The sequence below is a fragment of the Pteropus alecto genome, unplaced genomic scaffold (assembly GCF_000325575.1).
Source record: "Pteropus alecto unplaced genomic scaffold, ASM32557v1 scaffold76, whole genome shotgun sequence".
Taxonomy (NCBI): Eukaryota; Metazoa; Chordata; class Mammalia; order Chiroptera; family Pteropodidae; genus Pteropus; species Pteropus alecto.
This window is the reverse complement of record NW_006443138.1, coordinates 16,548,332-16,567,396: the sequence shown is the minus strand read 5'-3', so window position 1 is coordinate 16,567,396 and position 19,065 is coordinate 16,548,332. Positions and strand designations below refer to the sequence as shown.

The following is a 19,065-nucleotide window of genomic DNA, read 5'->3' as shown; positions in this document are numbered from 1 at the left end:
ACTCCTGCTCATATGATAATACTATATTGATTGAATTACTTATATATAACATTTCAATACTTTTAAAATTCTAAAGTACATTTTACATGCATTGCTTTATCAGTACAACCTTTCAGGACAAAAAGGAATCATTAGAGCCCCCACTTTAATAATGATTAAGCTAAGATACAGTTGCTGCATATTTCTTTGTTATTTACTAACATGCTCAAATTCAAAGCTGCTGCTTCTACCAATGAAGTGACCCTGAATAAATTTACCCGAAGACTAAAAACCATTTCACTTACAAAACAGCACAGTTCTTATTAAAATAAAATCCTCATACCATTTGGTGATGCCATAACAATCTTTAATAATATCCTGAAGGACGGCACGATAGAAGAGTGATTCAGTAGGCAGCTGAAAAAAATGTAGACATATATAAGCACAAGAAACCAATAAATAACAGAAATCAAATCAGTACCAGAAAGTTGGGATCATAAATGAATGTTAGAAACCTGACTTTGTTGTGAAACATAAAAGACAAGTTTATAATTTTTTCATTCTCAGTTAAAATGTTACCCAGAGGCTAATTCTTACTGAGAAAGTAATTCTGCAAGACAACAGAAGAAACTAGAAAAGAAATAGTGAATGCAGAAGAAAAGGCATGATCAAAGAAAAATGAGCTAACATCCCAAATGGAGTACTTATCAGTTAAAAACGTAGACTTTTGTGACCAGCCAAGTCAGCTCTGTATAAGAGAGCAGTGAGGTAGGATACGTGCAAAAGAGAAGAGAAGATGGGTTTGTCCTGATGGTGGTGGAACAGAGATAATATTATCTAGGATTCACATCCAGAAAGAGAAGGTATTACCTTAAGTAAGGCCACACTAAAAATATGTCTGAGGCTTAAAAGATCATAGCACTGGCTATTCTACGGTTGAAAAGAAGAGCCTTGAGATGGACATAGGATTAGAGACTGAAGTCTTGACAAAGCTTCATGTCCATGAAGGTGCATAGGTTTCCCAAAGGAAAGAAGGAATGGCTGAAGACAAGGGCTCCAATGAAGCATCATAGTTTCACAGAAACAGAAGGTAAAAAATTACTACACAGTTGACTTTTGAGCAACACTGGGGTTCAGGACACTGACACCATGCAGCTGAAAACCTGCGTATAATTTCTGAGTCCCCCAAAACTCAAGTTATCCCTTGGTAATCCAAGGAGGATTGGTTCCAGGATGCCCCATGGATACCAAAATCTGAGGATGCTCAATTGTCCTATAAAAAGTGGTATAGATTAATGTATATAGTTGGCCCTAAACATCCACAGATAGAAGAGTACAAGTATTAATGAAAAAAATTCATGTATTAGTGGACCTATGCAGTTCAAACCTGTGTTATTCAAAAGTCAACTGTATATAAGAGCACTTTACGGTAATAATAGAAGAAGTACCCTTAAACCAAGAAACTACAAAAGTCATCAAACTCCATACACATCCTCAAATGCCTAATATTGAGAGTACAGAAAAATTAAACACAAAATATTAGCAACAACAACCAGCCTCCACACAAAGTTATTACTGGAAAAAAAAAAAAAGGAAAAATAAAAATGAGCAAGAATGGAGGGACAACAACAATGGTGAATGTTTTAGAGAAGTCAAAATGTAAAAACCAAAAACTGTCCAATAATTGGTAAAGTTTTAAGATAGAGTCCAGTGGAATGTATGTATCCACTGAGATCCTTTAGTAACTCCTGTTCTCCTTCAGAGCCTCAAACTGTTATTTTCATCTATTTTCAGCTAGAATATGTTTAGATTCAGATAGAGTTTAGGGCAAAATAAATTTTGCTTATGTGCTCAGGCTCCAAATCTATTCTATTGTCTCTCTCCCCCAGCTAACAGCAAATTCCTACACAGTGGGCCCCAGATGCTGAAACTACAAAGCACCACAAGTTGAGAGTTGAGGGTCAACCTTTATCTTTTGGGTCTTTGCCTGATGGCAATACCTTCTTAAGTCACTGAAGAATGTCTGTCTTGTAGAATCTTGATAGAGCACTTCGAAAGAATGTAAGTTATATCTTTTCTGGATGGTGGAAATAGTGAGGAGGGTGATTCTAACAGGAAATAGTGTTAGGAATACCGTAGTCCCCAACTTGACTCCTAAAATAACTCATTGGAAGCAGACATATGCACATACTTGAGTACTCACACTAAAATTATAACCTTCAAAAGACACACTTCTTACATAAAACCTCTTTCCAAATACAACTCCTTGTCGAGACAAAAATCTCTGATTTCTAAACTTTCCTGAAACTTTCTATATTCCAAACAATCATACTCCAAAACATTTCATTCAAAACTTCCCATCTCTGAATATATTTTCCATTTGACTTTTTTTTCATATTTGGTAATTCATTTCTGCAGTACCCAAAATCTCTACTTTGCCATCTGTCCCTCACTTCCCCCCAAATCCCTTCAGTTCTCTCACAAAAATGTTGAAATTCCGTTTCATATATTAACACCTACTGTTATATTGTTCTATTGAAGTTCAAGGCATTTGGGAAATACATTACTGAATGAAGTGAAAAATTAGCATTATTATAATAAATGGTATACAAAGTTCTTAACTTTTTATTTGATAAGCTATAATAAATGGGAACTTTAATTTTATGTGACTTTTACATAAAACTCCTAAAATAGTTAAGTTCTTTCCCGTGATTTTGAAAAAAATTATACAGAATTGTGTCAAGAGAATGTAGAAATAAATTTATATTTATATTGTTATTAAAAACTGATTGTAGACAAACCACAAAAAAGACCAAGAAATGCATTTTAACAAGGGAACATAAAGGAATGCATAAATACAAACATGATAGACTAAATCATCATTCCCAGTTACCCTGAGTAAATAAGAGCTTTACAGCTATTTCCTACGAGAAAGAGAAGAGAGTAATGAAGTGCCTTCATATATGCATTCCTGGAATAACTAGGACTATCCATCCTGGTAAATATAAATGGGGGTTAGTGGGAAGGGAGTCAATGTCTCCAGCGGCCTGACTGTTCCAGGAATAAACTGGATGTGGCTCAGAGTTTACTTTCTTCCCTTCACAAGTGATAAATCAACTTAACACTTTAATGCCTGTTAAATGAGAGGGAGCGGAAAGAGCCCACCCTTAAAGTATATATATTGAGCATTCACTTTACAGGTCTTATGGAAGGGGCAGTAAACTGGAAGTCAGAACTCTGCAATTAATTAAGGGAGATGGAACGCACTATAAACTTCTGCTGTGGATCAAGTTCTCATTAAGTTTGGTATAATACCCACTTAATAAGGTGGGCTGTAAACACGAGCAAGTACTTTGGAAATTGAAAAACACCATACGAAAGCACTGGGGCATTATGATGATAAAGGCTCTTTTCTTTTCCAGGCTCCTAGGAAACCACAAAGTTGATACGCGGTATAGAAGTTAAGGGTTTGGGCTCCAGAGTCAGAGATTCGAATCTTAGTGTATCCAAGTATCACTACTTAACTGTTTCCTCATGTGTATCACAGGATAATAATAGTGCCTATCTCATTGTACAATGTATGTAGTATGTTTTAATTGATAAAGAAAACTTCGAATGGTACTTTGGTAACCTTTGTGTTAGATTTGGCTATTGTTTTCATGATCATAATTATTAATTACCTATAACAGAACAATAGTTGACATATGATGAGTACTTACCATGTGTTAGACATTGTTTTAGGGATTTTACATTTTTTATTCATTTAATTCTCACAACTCCATGAGGAAGATATTATTTTATTCCTATTATTATTGTTATTATTCCCATTATACAGATAAAACAATTAAGCTACAGAGAAATTATGACATGTGTCCAAGCTCACTAAACCAGTAACTGATGAAGACAATAAACAAACCAGTAGTTTGAGACTAAAGCCCATACACTTAAACAATATGGTCTAATGCCTTTAAAAAATCAGTTATTATCAATTTTTAGACAGTGACATTTAAAAACAAATCTCTTACAGACAGACTAACAGAGACTCATAGTCATGGACAATAAACTAGTGGTTACCATAGGGAGGGGGGTAGGGGGAAGAGTAGGTAAAAGGGGTCACATATGTGGTGACAGAAAGAAATCTAACTATGGGTGATGAACACACAATGCAATATATATATATATATGCCTTACTGTTGAACTGTACACCTGAAACTTGCTGGATTTCGTTGATCAATGTCACCATAATAAAAAAGAAATAAAGAAAGCAAGAAAGCAAGCAAGCAAGCAAGCAAGAAAAAACAAAACAAAGCTCTTAGTATTGTGCCTGGCCCAGAGTAAGCACTCAGTAAATGATACTTGTTGCTATTATTATTTTAAAATTATAATTTTAAAAATTTATATAGACTTGAAGAGAAGCAAAAGAGGATTCTAAAATCTAAGTCCAACAAGAAAAATCTTGTGAAAAGCTTAAAAAGAACTCTTAAAAAAATTCTAAAAATTCCTAAGATGTTTCATAAATCTTAAGGTGGAGGATAAGGTAATTATATGGATATTTGGGGGATACATTTAACTTCTGTTTCTATGTACAAATCTATTTGGCTCTTGTAACTAATGACCAATCAAGTCAATAAAGAAAAAAGTTAAAAACAACCAACTGAAATATGTTTTAGATTATAGTTAAACAATAAATTGAATACTATATATTGGTTATCTGGGCTTGAACTAGGCCCATGAAAAGCCTGAGAATCGGCTTTTTAGAAATATTTAGAAATAGCGTTCTTTAGAAATATTTATAGACTGTTCAGTATAATACGAATAAGAACGCTTTTTAGAAATAGCGTTCTTTAGAAATATTTATAGACTGTTCAGTATAATACGAATAAGACATTAGTTCAAGAGTATAATGTGGAAGTTTTCTTGAAAGTTCAATTTACTTTTTCTGAAAGTTCATTTCTGTTTTAAAGTAAACTCATAGAAAAGTATAAGTTTGAGTATGAAGAGATGACAAGAAGAGGTGATATTTATTAAAATCCATCAGGTTTTAAGTTCATCAACAGGTCAGGTATGAAGAGTACTTACGAGAAAACATTATCATGTCATCATCTGAGTGAGAGTAAACACTTTTACTTACCCCTTGGCCAACTGCAACCCGCTCCAATGCCTTTAAAAAAAAAAAAGACAAAGACTGCTGATATATTTAGTCTTATCATATAAGACTTATAAACATACCATATAAGGGCTTGTAAAAGTGACATTTAAAAAGACTGATTAAGTGATAACATCTGAGTTTATACATGAAAAAGTGTTAATATCATTAAGGAATGTTAACTGGTATACTTGTATAATTTAAGGCTGATTTATAATGTATGTGTGTCATATACACAAACACACACACACTAACTGTATACAGTCATTGAATTTTAGAAAGTATTAGAAAACAGGAAAGAAATAAAATGACACATTCTTGGCTCACTCTTAGTGTAGCTAAAACAATCAAATAAATCCAAAGCTACAGTTATGCATATACTACTTTCAACCTATTTCTTCCACTTTTTTATAAGTATATAATATCATCTTTTATTACACAAAAATGAACAAATTACAGGTGAAAGCTTAGTTTAGAAAAGTATGCATATTTTTGGTCTGCATGGTCTGTAAATTCAAATCAAATTCACATAGGATCAAGTGCCAGGTAGAAGAGAAAGTAATACATATTTTTGCAATTTTATACGTAGCTGATTTTACATTTACATTTACTTAAGATCTAAAACATTTTTACAAAAATATTTCCTAATATTTCTAATGAATACTCTTAATCTAATATATAAAAGATATACATGACAGATTTATCATAATTTAAATATGGAATATAGCCTTCTGAAACTTTTATTTTTTTAGACACACATTTCGAGGCTCACACAGTTTCATATCTAAATTAGATTAGATGTAATCTAATATTTTAACTGACATTTTCTTTAAAAATTTTTAAATTAAAAATATTCAAACATAAAGTAGCGAAACCTGATGGATCTGCATATACTTCCTACTCAAATTTAAAATACCCATATTTGCTTCAGACCTGTTTTCATAAATGCTACTTTTTAGATATAGCTGAATCATATACTTTTAAAATTGAAGGATAGCTTAGAAAATATCTTGTGTAAATGCAATTTTTGTAGATGCACAAGGTCACTGACAAGGTGAAGTAACTTGCCTCAAGTTACATAGCTAGTCAGCAGTTGAGCAGGAACGTAAACCTGATCTTTGAACTCTGATTTACTTCTCATGCTTCACATCATGTAAATTCAGTGGAAGAAGAGTTCATTGTATGAAAATTTGCTTCAAAGAAATTATTTTAGAAAATACGTAATTTTCCCATCGACTTGAAGGACACTTTTGCTGAACATCCAGAGCCGGAGTGTTACGAATACAGGAGGCAGTTATTATATAATTTTTATATTAAAGATCAACAGGCCCAGAATGAGTTTATTACTGAAGAAAACAATGAGTTTTCATTTATAGCCTTGTACTAATTTCAGATTAGATTTTTGTTATGGCTTTTGCTAAGAGGTTGAACTAAATAAAGAATCAAACAAGTTCTTAATAATAAATTATTATTTATTAATTTTAAAAAATAAATTATTTGGTGTCAATAAAAATATATAACACACAGGGCTATTTTTAGTATGTGTTGCTGATGCGTTTATTTTAGAAATACAAATGATAGCTTTAATAACATAATAAAATATAGGTAGGTGATAAGAAGTTTCTTAAAACATTAACATTCTTCTTGGCCAGTAAATAAGGATAATGAAGAAAATATACCAAGTGTTCATTTCACTGTAACTTAAAATATTTTGCAGTTTTGTCTGGCTTCAAGTATGCTGACTTACCAGAGGTAGGAGGTTGGGGAGGAGGTAGGAGGTTAAGAGAGTCAAATATAGGAGGGTAGGGAGATGGTGAAGTGGGTAAAGGGGATCAAATATATGGTAGCTGAAAGAAACTGGACTTTGGGTGGTAAACACACAATAGAATATACAGATGCCAAATTATAATGTACACCTGAAAATTATATAATTGTATTAATCAATGTTACCCCAATAAATTAATTTAAAAAAATAAATAAATACAATAAAAATAACAAACTAAAAAAAAAAAAAAAGCATGGTGACAAGATTGCACTATTCTAATTAAAATTTTATTTCTGGTTAGTAACCCTTAACAATTTATCTGAAAACATCAGCTAAAAGGTACCTTTAAAAACAAAACAAAACAAAATAAAACCCTTAAGCTTTGAATATTTGTGGAACAGATTGGTTATGAAGCAAAAGGCAATAAAATAAGCTGGACGAAAAGAAATGTTCTTTATACTTGTCAAGATTACTCCAGCAAAAAAAAAAAAAAGAAGTCAAGGTGAGCAGGAACTGGGATGACTGGGATGGAGCTAAGGAGAAGGGCATTCCATGGAAAGCGGACATTGGTCAGAGAAAGTTCTTAAGAGCAGTATGGTCTACAAATTCTATAGTTTGAAATTTATTTTTCAAAAACTCTTTTAAGTTATTTAGTATTTATTTTTATAGCATGCATTCTTGTTTAATGGATATAGTATATTCTTTTATCTCTCTTTGGGATATTTAGTTATTTTATTTTTATTTTATTTTATTTTAATTTAATTTCCTCCAAGTTGCTTTTTTCTATTTGTTTATCTGGTCTGTATTCTTTCAAGTTAGATTTTCTTACACATCTAGTGATTCTTGGCTGTCTGTTGATAATTAAAATGGGGATATCACAAACTTGATTAGAAACATTGTGCTCATAAGTGCAGACTATTAATTGTGGGTCTCTTGATAAAGGTGAAGATCTGTCCTATTTCATTGTTAAATCTCTGATGCCAATATTTTTAGGTCTTTCTTCTTAGGCTAGTCAGATTCCCTAGAAAGGACTATTTCAATTTCTTGCCTATGGTTAGTATAAGCCTGGCTTGCCAGCATTCTAGGAACTGAGTTATTCCAAGAATGAGCTGTCATTCTAACATGACCTTGAACAAGTATCATTTACAGATATAATGAAAGAACAAGATAAATTAGCAGAAAAGTATTTTAGAAGCATTTATAAAAGAAATTATTATTTGAACACAAATGGATTTCTAAGATAATTCTAGGATACATGACCTAGAACACTAGTACACTGTTTTTTATATTGTTATATTACTGGCATAGAAATAATGGCCCTATAACATTTATTTATCTTGGGGTTGGACATTAAACATATAATTTAATCAATTATATTTTAAATTTCCGATGACAAAAAAATACACTATTTAACTTGCCTCTGTTCTTGTGTAAACCAATATAGCGCCAAGAATAGAGATGACCATGTTCTAGGTCTAAGGACACTAGAAAAATCAGGCACAATAAAGATTTTATTTAATTAGATAATTATTTCATATTCTAGGTAGCTTAGTAATATCTTTCCCATTTTATAAGAAATTAGGAGATCAAGTGACCCGCTATAAACAAACACAAACACACCAATGAGATGAACTAATTCTGTGTTTGAGACTGGGTAGCTGGAACATTTTATATGATAACGGAAGTAATTTTATGTACAAAATTAAGTACTATAATGCAGAATTATAATATAATTATAAATTGTTACCACATTACATGTGGAGTGGATAATATTGGAAGGGCAAAATCATTTTTTTCTCATAATTTGCAGTGCACAAAAACATTAATGATGATGTTCTACAAAATTTGGCATTTAACGCATAGAACTGGCCAAAAATAACACATTCGAAGACATCTGGATGAAGCTCTTAGTTGACAAAAAATATAATCATACCAAACACGCTGACATTCTGGCATTACGACCACAACACCATCTCTCTTCCTTTAAATAGTGGCACATTGGAAATCCCCACTTTTCTTGAATACATTCTGCAGACAGGGGAAAATATGGATTATTTAGATAAAAATTTTCCTCTTTCAGTTAAAGTAAATAATCTATAAGAAAGCATATCAGTCATTGAGAGAGTCAGACAGTAGTTCGATGTGGAAATGGTAATGTTTAACAGTTCATTCCAGCCTGTTAATTGAAAGCACATTAATGTTATGAAAATAGTATTTTCTCTACAACAGCTGTTTTGCGTTTAAGCTTCAACAATTTGAAACCAACCAATTTGCAAAAATTATTTCTCTAAGATTTAGCGAAAGCAATTTAAAATAGAAACAGTTTTCATGTTCAATGTAACTACAGCAGTTAAGTAAAGATACTGAACATTTATTGATGATCTGACTTTCCAAAAAAATGATTTGTCAAATATGACATATAGCAGTTTATTATAGAACAATATTAATTCATTCCCAACAATGTTGAAGCATTTTTTCCTCTAGCCACTATGTTCACTTTTCAAAAAAAGAACAGTTGTACAGGCTCTTCTCTTTTCATTGTATTAAGAGGCTGTAATATATTCAGCTGTGATTCTATTTGGCACAATTGCATTTTTGGTTCAAGAAAACAATAACTAAAACCAACTGCTTAATCAAACATATGTGCTGCCCCGTTGACATGTAGAGTTACATATGCAACTTGCTGATGTTTAAATCTGTATGTAAAAAGATAAATTGCAGAGTTTTTGAAAAGGAAAACAAACCAATTTCTATTTTAAACTAAAGCCAGGAAAATAAGAGCTTAAATTTTATCAAAATGTTAACAATTAAAAGAAAACTGTGATAAATAAAATATTTCTATTAGGTTGAAAAGTGAAATAAAACTAAAAACTTGAAAACAAGAAAACTCTAAAAAAAAAACTGAGGTAAATTCCACAAGATAAACTTTTGTGCTATGAAGGATCAGATGAATTTTGATTAAAATAGAGAAAGTTTAAATCTCATGCAGACCATAAGCCTGTGGAAATGGTTTCTTTCAGGTATTAAGATTTATAATAGACCCTACTGATAATCAGATGGAAGATATGAACCTTCTCCCAAGAATAAATAATAATACTGCCACTATTTATACTGCATTTAATATTGTTAGCATTATTATAAGTGTTTTAAATGTATTAACTGGTCCCCACAGCAATTCTATGAAGCAGGTGTACCATTACTCTCACTTTTCAGATAGGGAAACTGAGCACAGGGAGGTTAAGTAAATTGCCTAAGCTGCAAAGCTAGCAAATGGCACAGCTGGAATTTAAACCCAGAGACCGTGCTCTTAACCACTAAGCTATATAAACAATTTCACTTGCATAGGACTCATGGAGCCCTTGAAGCCTATCCAGGTCCTAGGGACCCTGGACTACTTCCTCTGTCTATTTCCAAGATAACTTGAAACGGCTTGAGTTTTATTGAAGACTTCACAATTTAAATGAGAAATGATTAAAGCTAAATGAATGGGCTACTGTAAGTAGTTTATTTTTCTTACGACTAAAAAGAGAAATACCTAGATCTTACTGTAAATAGTAAAGGGCTAGAGAGATGGGTTGTGCTACTTTATTTACAGTATTTAAGAAAACTGCTAACCAATATCCTCCTCTCCATTAATTCCCTCCTTGTTCCCTTTAGTAACATAGCACTCAATTATTAGCTGGTTATTCACCTGTTCAGATTACAGGCTGCAATTCCCCAACTCCCATACAGCCACTAGGATAGCTACAGGACTAAGTTTTGGAAAATGGGATATGTGCAGAATTGACAAGTGCAAATTATAAGTCATATGCTCAAAGGAAGGGGGTATTCTCTTTCCCCTACAATTTCCATGCTCCTTCATCTCTCCTCTGTCTGGAATGTGGCCATGCAAGCCACCTAAGACCATGTAAACAACAGCAGCAGAGGGCAGAGGAACAATAGAAGGATTCTGCATTCTTGGAAGACTTTCTGGTACAGAGTTCCCATACCAACTCAAATCAGCTACCTCTGGATTGAAAGAGAAATATCCTTCTGTCACTTCTACTTTGAGTCTGAATCTATTTTGCATCTAAATCTTTATCTTAATTTAATGCTTCTCAAACTTTTTAAATTAAACACTCTCAAAATATGGCAAAATTTGCACATCAAACTAGAATAAACGAATGATGATTCTGTTGAGGTAAAACCCAGGGGATGCAGGAAGCAGTATCTCAGGAGCACCCATAAAGCGTACAAGGTACACTAATTGAACAGTTCTGTCCTAATAATAAAAAAGTCTTTGAGGATGTGATATTTGAGCAGAGACTTAAATTAGATGAAGAAGCAAGCCATAAGAATATTAGGAGAAGATATAATAATAATAATAATAATAATAATAATCCAAGAAACTGAGCTTCCAACAGGATATAGTTAATCTCCAAAAACATAATATCAAAATATCTTACAATTTAAAATAATGAGCTAGCAATTTCTCAGCCAAATACCTATGAAACAAACTTGTAACACTGGAAAAGAAGAGATGAAAGTCACTTTATTGCAGAAATATGAAAAGAATGCCACATAACAAACAAATAATGAATTTGTAATGAAGGGTATAATTAGTGCACCATCACTGCTCTGTAATTTACCTTATGCTGCCAAGAAGAAAGGATCTCTACTTGCCTGAAAAAAGGTAGGGAGATCCTCCCCCAGCAAAATCTAAACAAAACTTCGACTGAAAAAAAAAAATTACTGCTTAACATCAGATTGAAAGTGCAACAGTAATTCTGGAAAACACATTATATTGAAAGAGGCATATCATTTCCAGGGGAAAAAATCTAATATAAGAAACATGCATCCAAGTTACTCCCAAATTCGTGACCCACAGAAACTGAGAGAAAAAAAAAATTATTGTAGATATAAGCCATTCAGTTTTGGGGTGAATGCTCAAATAGCATTAGATGAGCAATGTGGAGGCTAATTACCCCATACAAGGAATGTGAGACAGAAAAATCTCCACTGTTTGAGGTATATGGAAAGTGTGCTTTCCAAGGAAAGAAATATGCCTTGATTAGACAAGAAAATAAAGAACTTTCAGAAAAGAGGTAATTTTGATGAAGACTGAATTCCAGAGGATTTTAGAACTGAGGAGAGTTAGAAAACTAGTCAGAACCAAGGACACATAGAAATACATTTGATTAGTCCAAAAAATCAGGAACGAGCTGTAAGGCCTGGGGTTCTGGTGAGGGCTGACATGAATGGGGATCAAAGGCATGATGAAATTAGTCCCATCAGTCCCTAGAGAGGTGACAGTGAAGCTGTGAGTGCTGTGGTATGGGGAAGAGAGGAGTGGAAGATTTCCAGGGGAACAAAGAATTCTGGGCTTCCCAAAATTGATTCCTAGTGATAAAGGGAAGATACAGGCAAAGATACATAGGACTTCTGGGATCCCTCTTGATTTCAGATGATATAGGAAAGAAGCCAGCCAAGGAACAGTCACAAAGTGATCACATGGGGCCGTCATTGGAGATGTGGAGGCTAGTCAAAGATAGTCTTCCTTCAAATATGTTCCCTGACTTGTACTGATGCAAGTGATGAGGGTGAAGGAAGGTTCTAGTCTCCCTGAGAGCTCATAAAGCTACTTTTTACCAGCACAAGGCTGATAGGTGGTACTCTTAATCTGTAAGAGAGGTCCTTCTTCAACCTTACATAAGGACAGCAGAAGGGCAGTCTTGGATGCAAACGGCTCTCTGAATTCCTAGCAAAAACACCTAAGAACTTAAAGATCCTAGGACAGTTTACTGAAACTACCAGACTTGATTCAGAGCTACAGGAAACCACATTCAAGACTCACTCTCCTGGACATCCTAAGGTTGTACAATCACCTTGAAGTTTTCTGAATCTGCACCACAGTTTCCTCTGTGGTTGAGGTTATGGCTGCCTCACAGCTCTGCTCATTTTCTATAGAATAAGTGCAAAACAACTGATAAAGAGGCAAGATACCCTCTAAGTCAAACAAAGCCTTTCAAGTACAGGTTCAATATTATCTTTGGAATCTGTTTCATCAGCTTCATCCTAACTTCAAAGAAGAATGAGGCTCCCTTCTATGTCCTGAATCAAAGTCAGAGTTCACTGTTTCTATTGTTATGTACCAGTCTCCTATTTAACTGTATGCCTATACTCGTATTCAAACCTAATCAAACTGGGCATTAACTGCCCTTATCAATGAATCAAGTTGTTTTCTCCTAGGATCACTATTATGCTATCCTTAAATGATAATTTTGGAAGAGATGAATCTCTTGCTTTTATCTTTCTATCTCATTTCTTAGTCTTTGCTGGCTTTAGAAACACATTAATCTCCTAAGTACAGGAATTCCACTAGTTCTTCCTTTTTGTGTTAATAATACTATTACCCACTTAACTAAATAAGTTTACTTCAAAACCCTCTTCTATTATTCTCTCCTTTAATTCCCAAGTTCTTATATACAAATCCTTTTAATTATACCTCTTATTTAATTTTCAATCTTCATTAGCTCTTGACTAGGTAAATGCAATGCCTACTTACTAATTCTTTTTCCCTTTCTTTTGGTCTTCTTGTCCATCTTTGTATTAAGATGGACATTACCATTCTAAAATACACATTACCAATCTAAAATACATATATCTAAAAATGTCACTCCAACAGCTCTGGTTTCCCTCACCACGAGCATCTACTAGACCAAACCCAACAGGTATTTTTCTGATTTACTGACGATTTTCAGGAGCTTTTGATACTTCCTCCTGAAAACATTATTTTTGTCTGGCTTCCATAATATTTTCTCTTAATTGTGAGCTAATGCTCTTCATATCCCCTTGATGGCTTGCTATTTTCAATGTCTAATAAACATTCCTAAAGCTAAATCCTCCCACTCCCCAATTTTCCTTTTATACTTTTTTTGAACAAAGGCTCATAAACTCAAAAGTCTTTTGTTGGTAAACAAATGTATGAAGTGACTAGGTAGAATATAATAGGTATTAAACAATTTTGTGGTAACCAAATATCACATTTGCTTGGTCTTAATGCTTTTTAAAGTACAATTTGGGCATAATAAGACTAGCTAAATTGCCCAGTATTAGTCCGTGAAAACGCACTGTAAGTGAGAGCCAGTTTGCAACCATTGTTCTAACCATATTCTTTCCATCTATGGATGAGATATCTCAACATATACTGATGAGTCTTGTATTAGTTTCCTAGGGCTGCTCTAACAAATTACCACACTGGGTGGCTTAAAACAACAAAAATGTATCCTCTCACTAGTTCTGGAGGCTAGAAGTTTGAAATCAAGTTAGCAGCTGGGCCATGCTCCCTCTGAAGGCTCAGGGAAGAATCCTTCCTTGCCTCTCTAGCTTTTGGCAGTTGCTGGCAATCCTTGGATTGTAGTTGCATCACTCGTTTCTGTCTCTGTCTTCACATGGCTGTCTTCCCTCTGTGTCTCTTTCTGTCCTCTCCTTATAAAGACACCAATCATTGGATTTAGCATCCACTCAAATCCAGTGTGACCTTATCTTAACTAATTATATTTGCAAAGAACTTATTTCCAAATAAGGTCCCATTCTGAGGTCTGAGTGGACATGGCTTTTTGGGAGTATTCAACCTACTACAATCCCTAAATTATATCTACAACCTTTTCTTTAAGATCTGGTTCTGTATCAACAACAGCTTAACTACCATCTTCAAATGAATATTTCATTGACACTTTCAAATCAATGTCCAAAGTCTAAATAACCGAATGACACAAAATCAGAGATCTTAAACTCCTATTTCAACGCTGGTACCAACATTTATTCATTTTACCCAAGTCAAAAAATTCAAACCTACTTTGACACTTCCTCATCCTAAGCTTGTTTTAGAAATGCCTATTTATCTCTTAAATATTCCTCAAATCCATACATATTTTCTACTTCCACCATCTCAAACTACCTGGATACTGTGAAGGCCTCTTAAAGCTGCAGAGTGATCTCTTAAAATTTAAACCTCATCGGTTCATTTTATTGCTTCTCAGATTTTCCCTCTTTTAAGACTAAGCCCCTGTTCCTTAATATAACTGACAAACTCCTTCATGATCTGCTTGTGCCTACCTCTCCAGCTTCATTACACATTTTGTTCTCTGTTTCAGATTTTTGTGCCACTTTCTGTTCTTTAAACTGGCAAAACACTTGCCTATTTTAGAGCTGTGGAATTTTGTGTGCCTGCCTATCACTCCTCCAATTAGCTTAATTAACTTCTACTCATCAGTCACTTGACTAATCTCTTTCCTTACATACTACATCCAATCTTCCTAGAAATCCTTAAAAATTTCAATGCAATCACTTCTTACTTCCTTCACTGCTATCATTCTAGTTGGAGCCACCTTCATCTAGATACCTGCAACAACCTCCTAAATGGTCTCTCTGCCTTCTACTCTTGACGCTCTGGATGCGGACTTATATGGACTATATCAATTGGTTCCTATACCATCTGGGCTGCTGACTGGAGACAGAGAAAAGGCTGTTGTCAGAATATCTATATTCCTGGCTACCCACCTGACAGGTAGCCTCCTACTGACCAAAGGTCACCACTAAAGCCAGCCAACTCTTAAGTCATTCTCCTTTAAGGTTCCAGTTACTTCTTCCTCTCTTATCCCTTTGAACAAAGCAGTGGTAAGCCCGCAATTTCTACAGTATCCTCCACGATTCCCCTTCATCCAAATCTTCGTAAATATCCCTTTGTAAAAACACTCACTTCAAATTATCTTAATTGATGTGTATTACCTGATTACTGTTAACTCCTTGACTGATTCCCATTTCACATAGAGTAAAAGACTTATAATATCCTACACAGCTCTACATGATTGGTACTCTCCACCCAAAGCTATTACCTCTCTGATCTCCTCTCCTACTATTTTCCCTCACCTTCATTCTCCTGTTTATAACTTAAAATTATGTATCTATTTATTTTTCTATTGCCTGATGAATTTCTTATTGGAATATAACCTTGATGAGGACAGGGATTTTGTTTTGTTCAATCTTGTATCCCTAGTACTTAGGATAATGACTAATAAGTATGGGCACAGACATTTATAAAACAAGTAGCTTAATATAAGGAATTATCTGCATAGTGATAACTTATATCCAGTACTCTCATGGTAATTTCACATTTAATTTTTAACTTTCTCCCCGCTCCCTGACCCTTTTTCTTCATTAGCATTGCTATGTTGTTAGCCTATTCATTAGCATTGCTTGGTGGAAGCATTAATTAATGTGTGTTTTTATTATTTTAACTGGCTACCCTAATTAGCAGCTTTGTGTCATTTGGGGAAAGTTACTTTGTCTGTACCTCAGTTTCCTTATCTGCAGAGAAAAACCACTGCAATTGTTTTGAGTATTAAATAAAATAATCCAGTAAAGGCTTTAAAACAATGTAGTACATAATAAGCTCTTGAAAAATTGTATAATGTCTATGATTCTAAAAACTTAATTAACATTTACATCTACTTTGCACTACCCACTTATTTCTCTATGTGTTTTATATTACCTGGTACTCAGGAGGATACAAGCAAATGTTTATTCAATGCATAAAGTATGACTGAATTACTACAATTTGATTCTGGCCTCTCTTTAAAATACTTTTGAAGACAATGAAAAGAATCAATCTTGGTCATCATTTTATTTGACCAGTTCATAAATTTCATACTATTAAAATTCTCTGTTAAGACTTGCTTCTCTTTTGGTTTGATAACAGGTTCTTCAAAGTCCTTTTCCACTAACCACTCTTCAAACTTTAGTGTACTCATTGTTACATTATGACAAGATTTCTGCCTCAACTCAAGTTCTTTTTTGGGCAATTACATCTACTTCTTCAAATTTAATTTCCGCATATCGCCAGTTTCAACTTCTTTCTTGATTTCTAGGTAAGAATTATAAACTGCTGAACATTTCTAAAATTAAAAATATTCAAAACCAAACTCACTTCCTAATAAGTCCACAAATCTGATCTCACCCCAATAATGATATGTCATTATATAATCAATCAAGCTAAAAACTTGCCACTATCTTTAGCCCTATTTGCCCACCCCCGCCCATTTCTCCACCACTGGTCACTATGTGAGTTGGTTTTATCCCTGAAAAGTCCCAGTAAATTGTTTCTTCCTACAGTTCATATCAAATGTATCCTTGCTTTGGACTTTGATAGCTACTTCCTAACTAGTCTCCCTGTCTCTGATCTAGCTCCATGCTAAATTTATCTTCTATAATGCCGAAACAATACAACTTTTCAGAAATGTAGATGAAAGTATTCAACTCTTTTGCATTAAACACACAAAATATTTTTACGGAATGAAGCATATTTTGCCTCCCACTGAATAATATTCTGAGACCTCAGCATACCTCATTCATGGTTCTCACAATCTGGTCCTCACTGTCCCCACCCAGCTATATTTTATTTTGAAAACATTTATTTTTATTTGTTCTTATTATTTTTCATATTTTCATATCATCGCCCTCACTCCCACCTTGCTCTCTGCCATATATATATCCATGTGGACTTGCCTGACTCAAGACATACCACAGTTTCTGCCTCTATGGCTCTTTTCCACAAAATTTTCAAATATCATTCCCTATCTCATTCATCTTTCTAAATTAAGGCCAAAGGTAACCTTTTAAAGAAAACTTTCCTTCATCCCTCAGTTATGAAAAATGACTGCCTCTTCTAGTCTTAATAGCATTTGATTTATACATCCATCATTCATTACTTCTTTCATTCATTTTTTTTTACAATAATGCATGTTCATAGTTGATTAAGATCTATGGGCTATGATATATCACTCTCAGATTATGCATGAAAGTTTTATGTAATTCCCTCTTAGTTCCTCATTATATCATAAGCTCCATTAGGGAGCAAAGTGTCTCTCTTATACCTTTAGGTGCCTACTACAGAACTTTCTTACACTGAATCAACAGAATTACATAGATAAACCAAGATTATCTACATGTCCTCATTCTACTCTGGAAAACATATGCTTTTTAAATTTCCTTAGTCCTAAATGAAATCTGACATAATTTTGTTGAGAAATGAGCATGTATTTTGCCTTTAGAGACATAAAGTTTTGTCGCCTAAATCAATAATCTCAACTTACATTATATCTTTATATATAGAGGATTTTATACTATCTTATTTAAAACCACAAAAACCATTACTGAAAGATAGATAAAAAAGAGGAAAAATATATAAAGTAAGTGATTTTGGAGATTTTGCTTTGATCCCCACATACCTTATCCTCCTCTCCTGTTCAGTTTCCTTCATCTAGATACCTGCAACAACCTCCTAAATGGTCTCTCTGCCTTCTACTCTTGACGCTCTGGATGCGGACTTATATGGACTATATCAATTGGTTCCTATACCATCTGGCTGCTGACTGGAGACAGAGAAAAGGCTGTTGTCAGAATATCTATATTCCTGGCTACCCACCTGACAGGTAGCCTCCTACTGACCAAAGGTCACCACTAAAGCCAGCCAACTCTTAAGTCATTCTCCTTTAAGGTTCCAGTTACTTCTTCCTCTCTTATCCCTTTGAACAAAGCAGTGGTAAGCCCGCAATTTCTACAGTATCCTCCACGATTCCCCTTCATCCAAATCTTCGTAAATATCCCTTTGTAAAAACACTCACTTCAAATTATCTTAATTGATGTGTATTACCTGATTACTGTTAACTCCTTGACTAATTCCCATTTCACATAGAGTAAAAGACTTATAATATCCTACACAGCTCTACATGATTGGTACTCTCCACCCAAAGCTATTACCTCTCTGATCTCCTCTCCTACTATTTTCCCTCACCTTCATTCTGGCTTCTTGCTATTCCTCAAATATACCAGATTGTTCCTCTTGTGTAGAATGACTTTCCCAAGCTGTCCACTTGGTAACTCAATTACCTTTTTCAAGTTTTTGCTGAAATTTCACCTTTTAATGAGGCTTCCCCTGACTTTCTTTTTTAAGGAAGTCGTTTATTGTTTGTCCACATCTCCATACACACACTTACCCTGATTTCCACTAGAACAGAATGTAAGCTACTTGTACCTAAAGATTTGTTTCTTTTGTTCACTGATGTATCTCAAGCTCAATATATATTTGTTGAATGAATGAATAAATGAATTTCTACTATTACAGAAAAAAATAAGA

General features: G+C 33.9%; 1 protein-coding gene across 2 annotated transcripts in view; it reads right to left on the bottom strand.

Annotated features, from left to right (window-relative positions):
• METTL25 (methyltransferase like 25) overlaps positions 1-19,065 on the bottom strand; it is a 93,030-nt gene that overhangs the window by 26,098 nt on the left and 47,867 nt on the right. For both annotated transcript variants that reach the window (XM_006923800.3, XM_015598552.2), the window contains exons 6-8: positions 8,824-8,918; positions 5,111-5,140; positions 323-396 (exon numbers count right to left, since the gene is read on the bottom strand). In XM_006923800.3, coding sequence (XP_006923862.2) covers positions 323-396; positions 5,111-5,140; positions 8,824-8,918 — 199 coding nt within the window. The remainder of the gene's footprint in view (positions 1-322; positions 397-5,110; positions 5,141-8,823; positions 8,919-19,065) is intronic.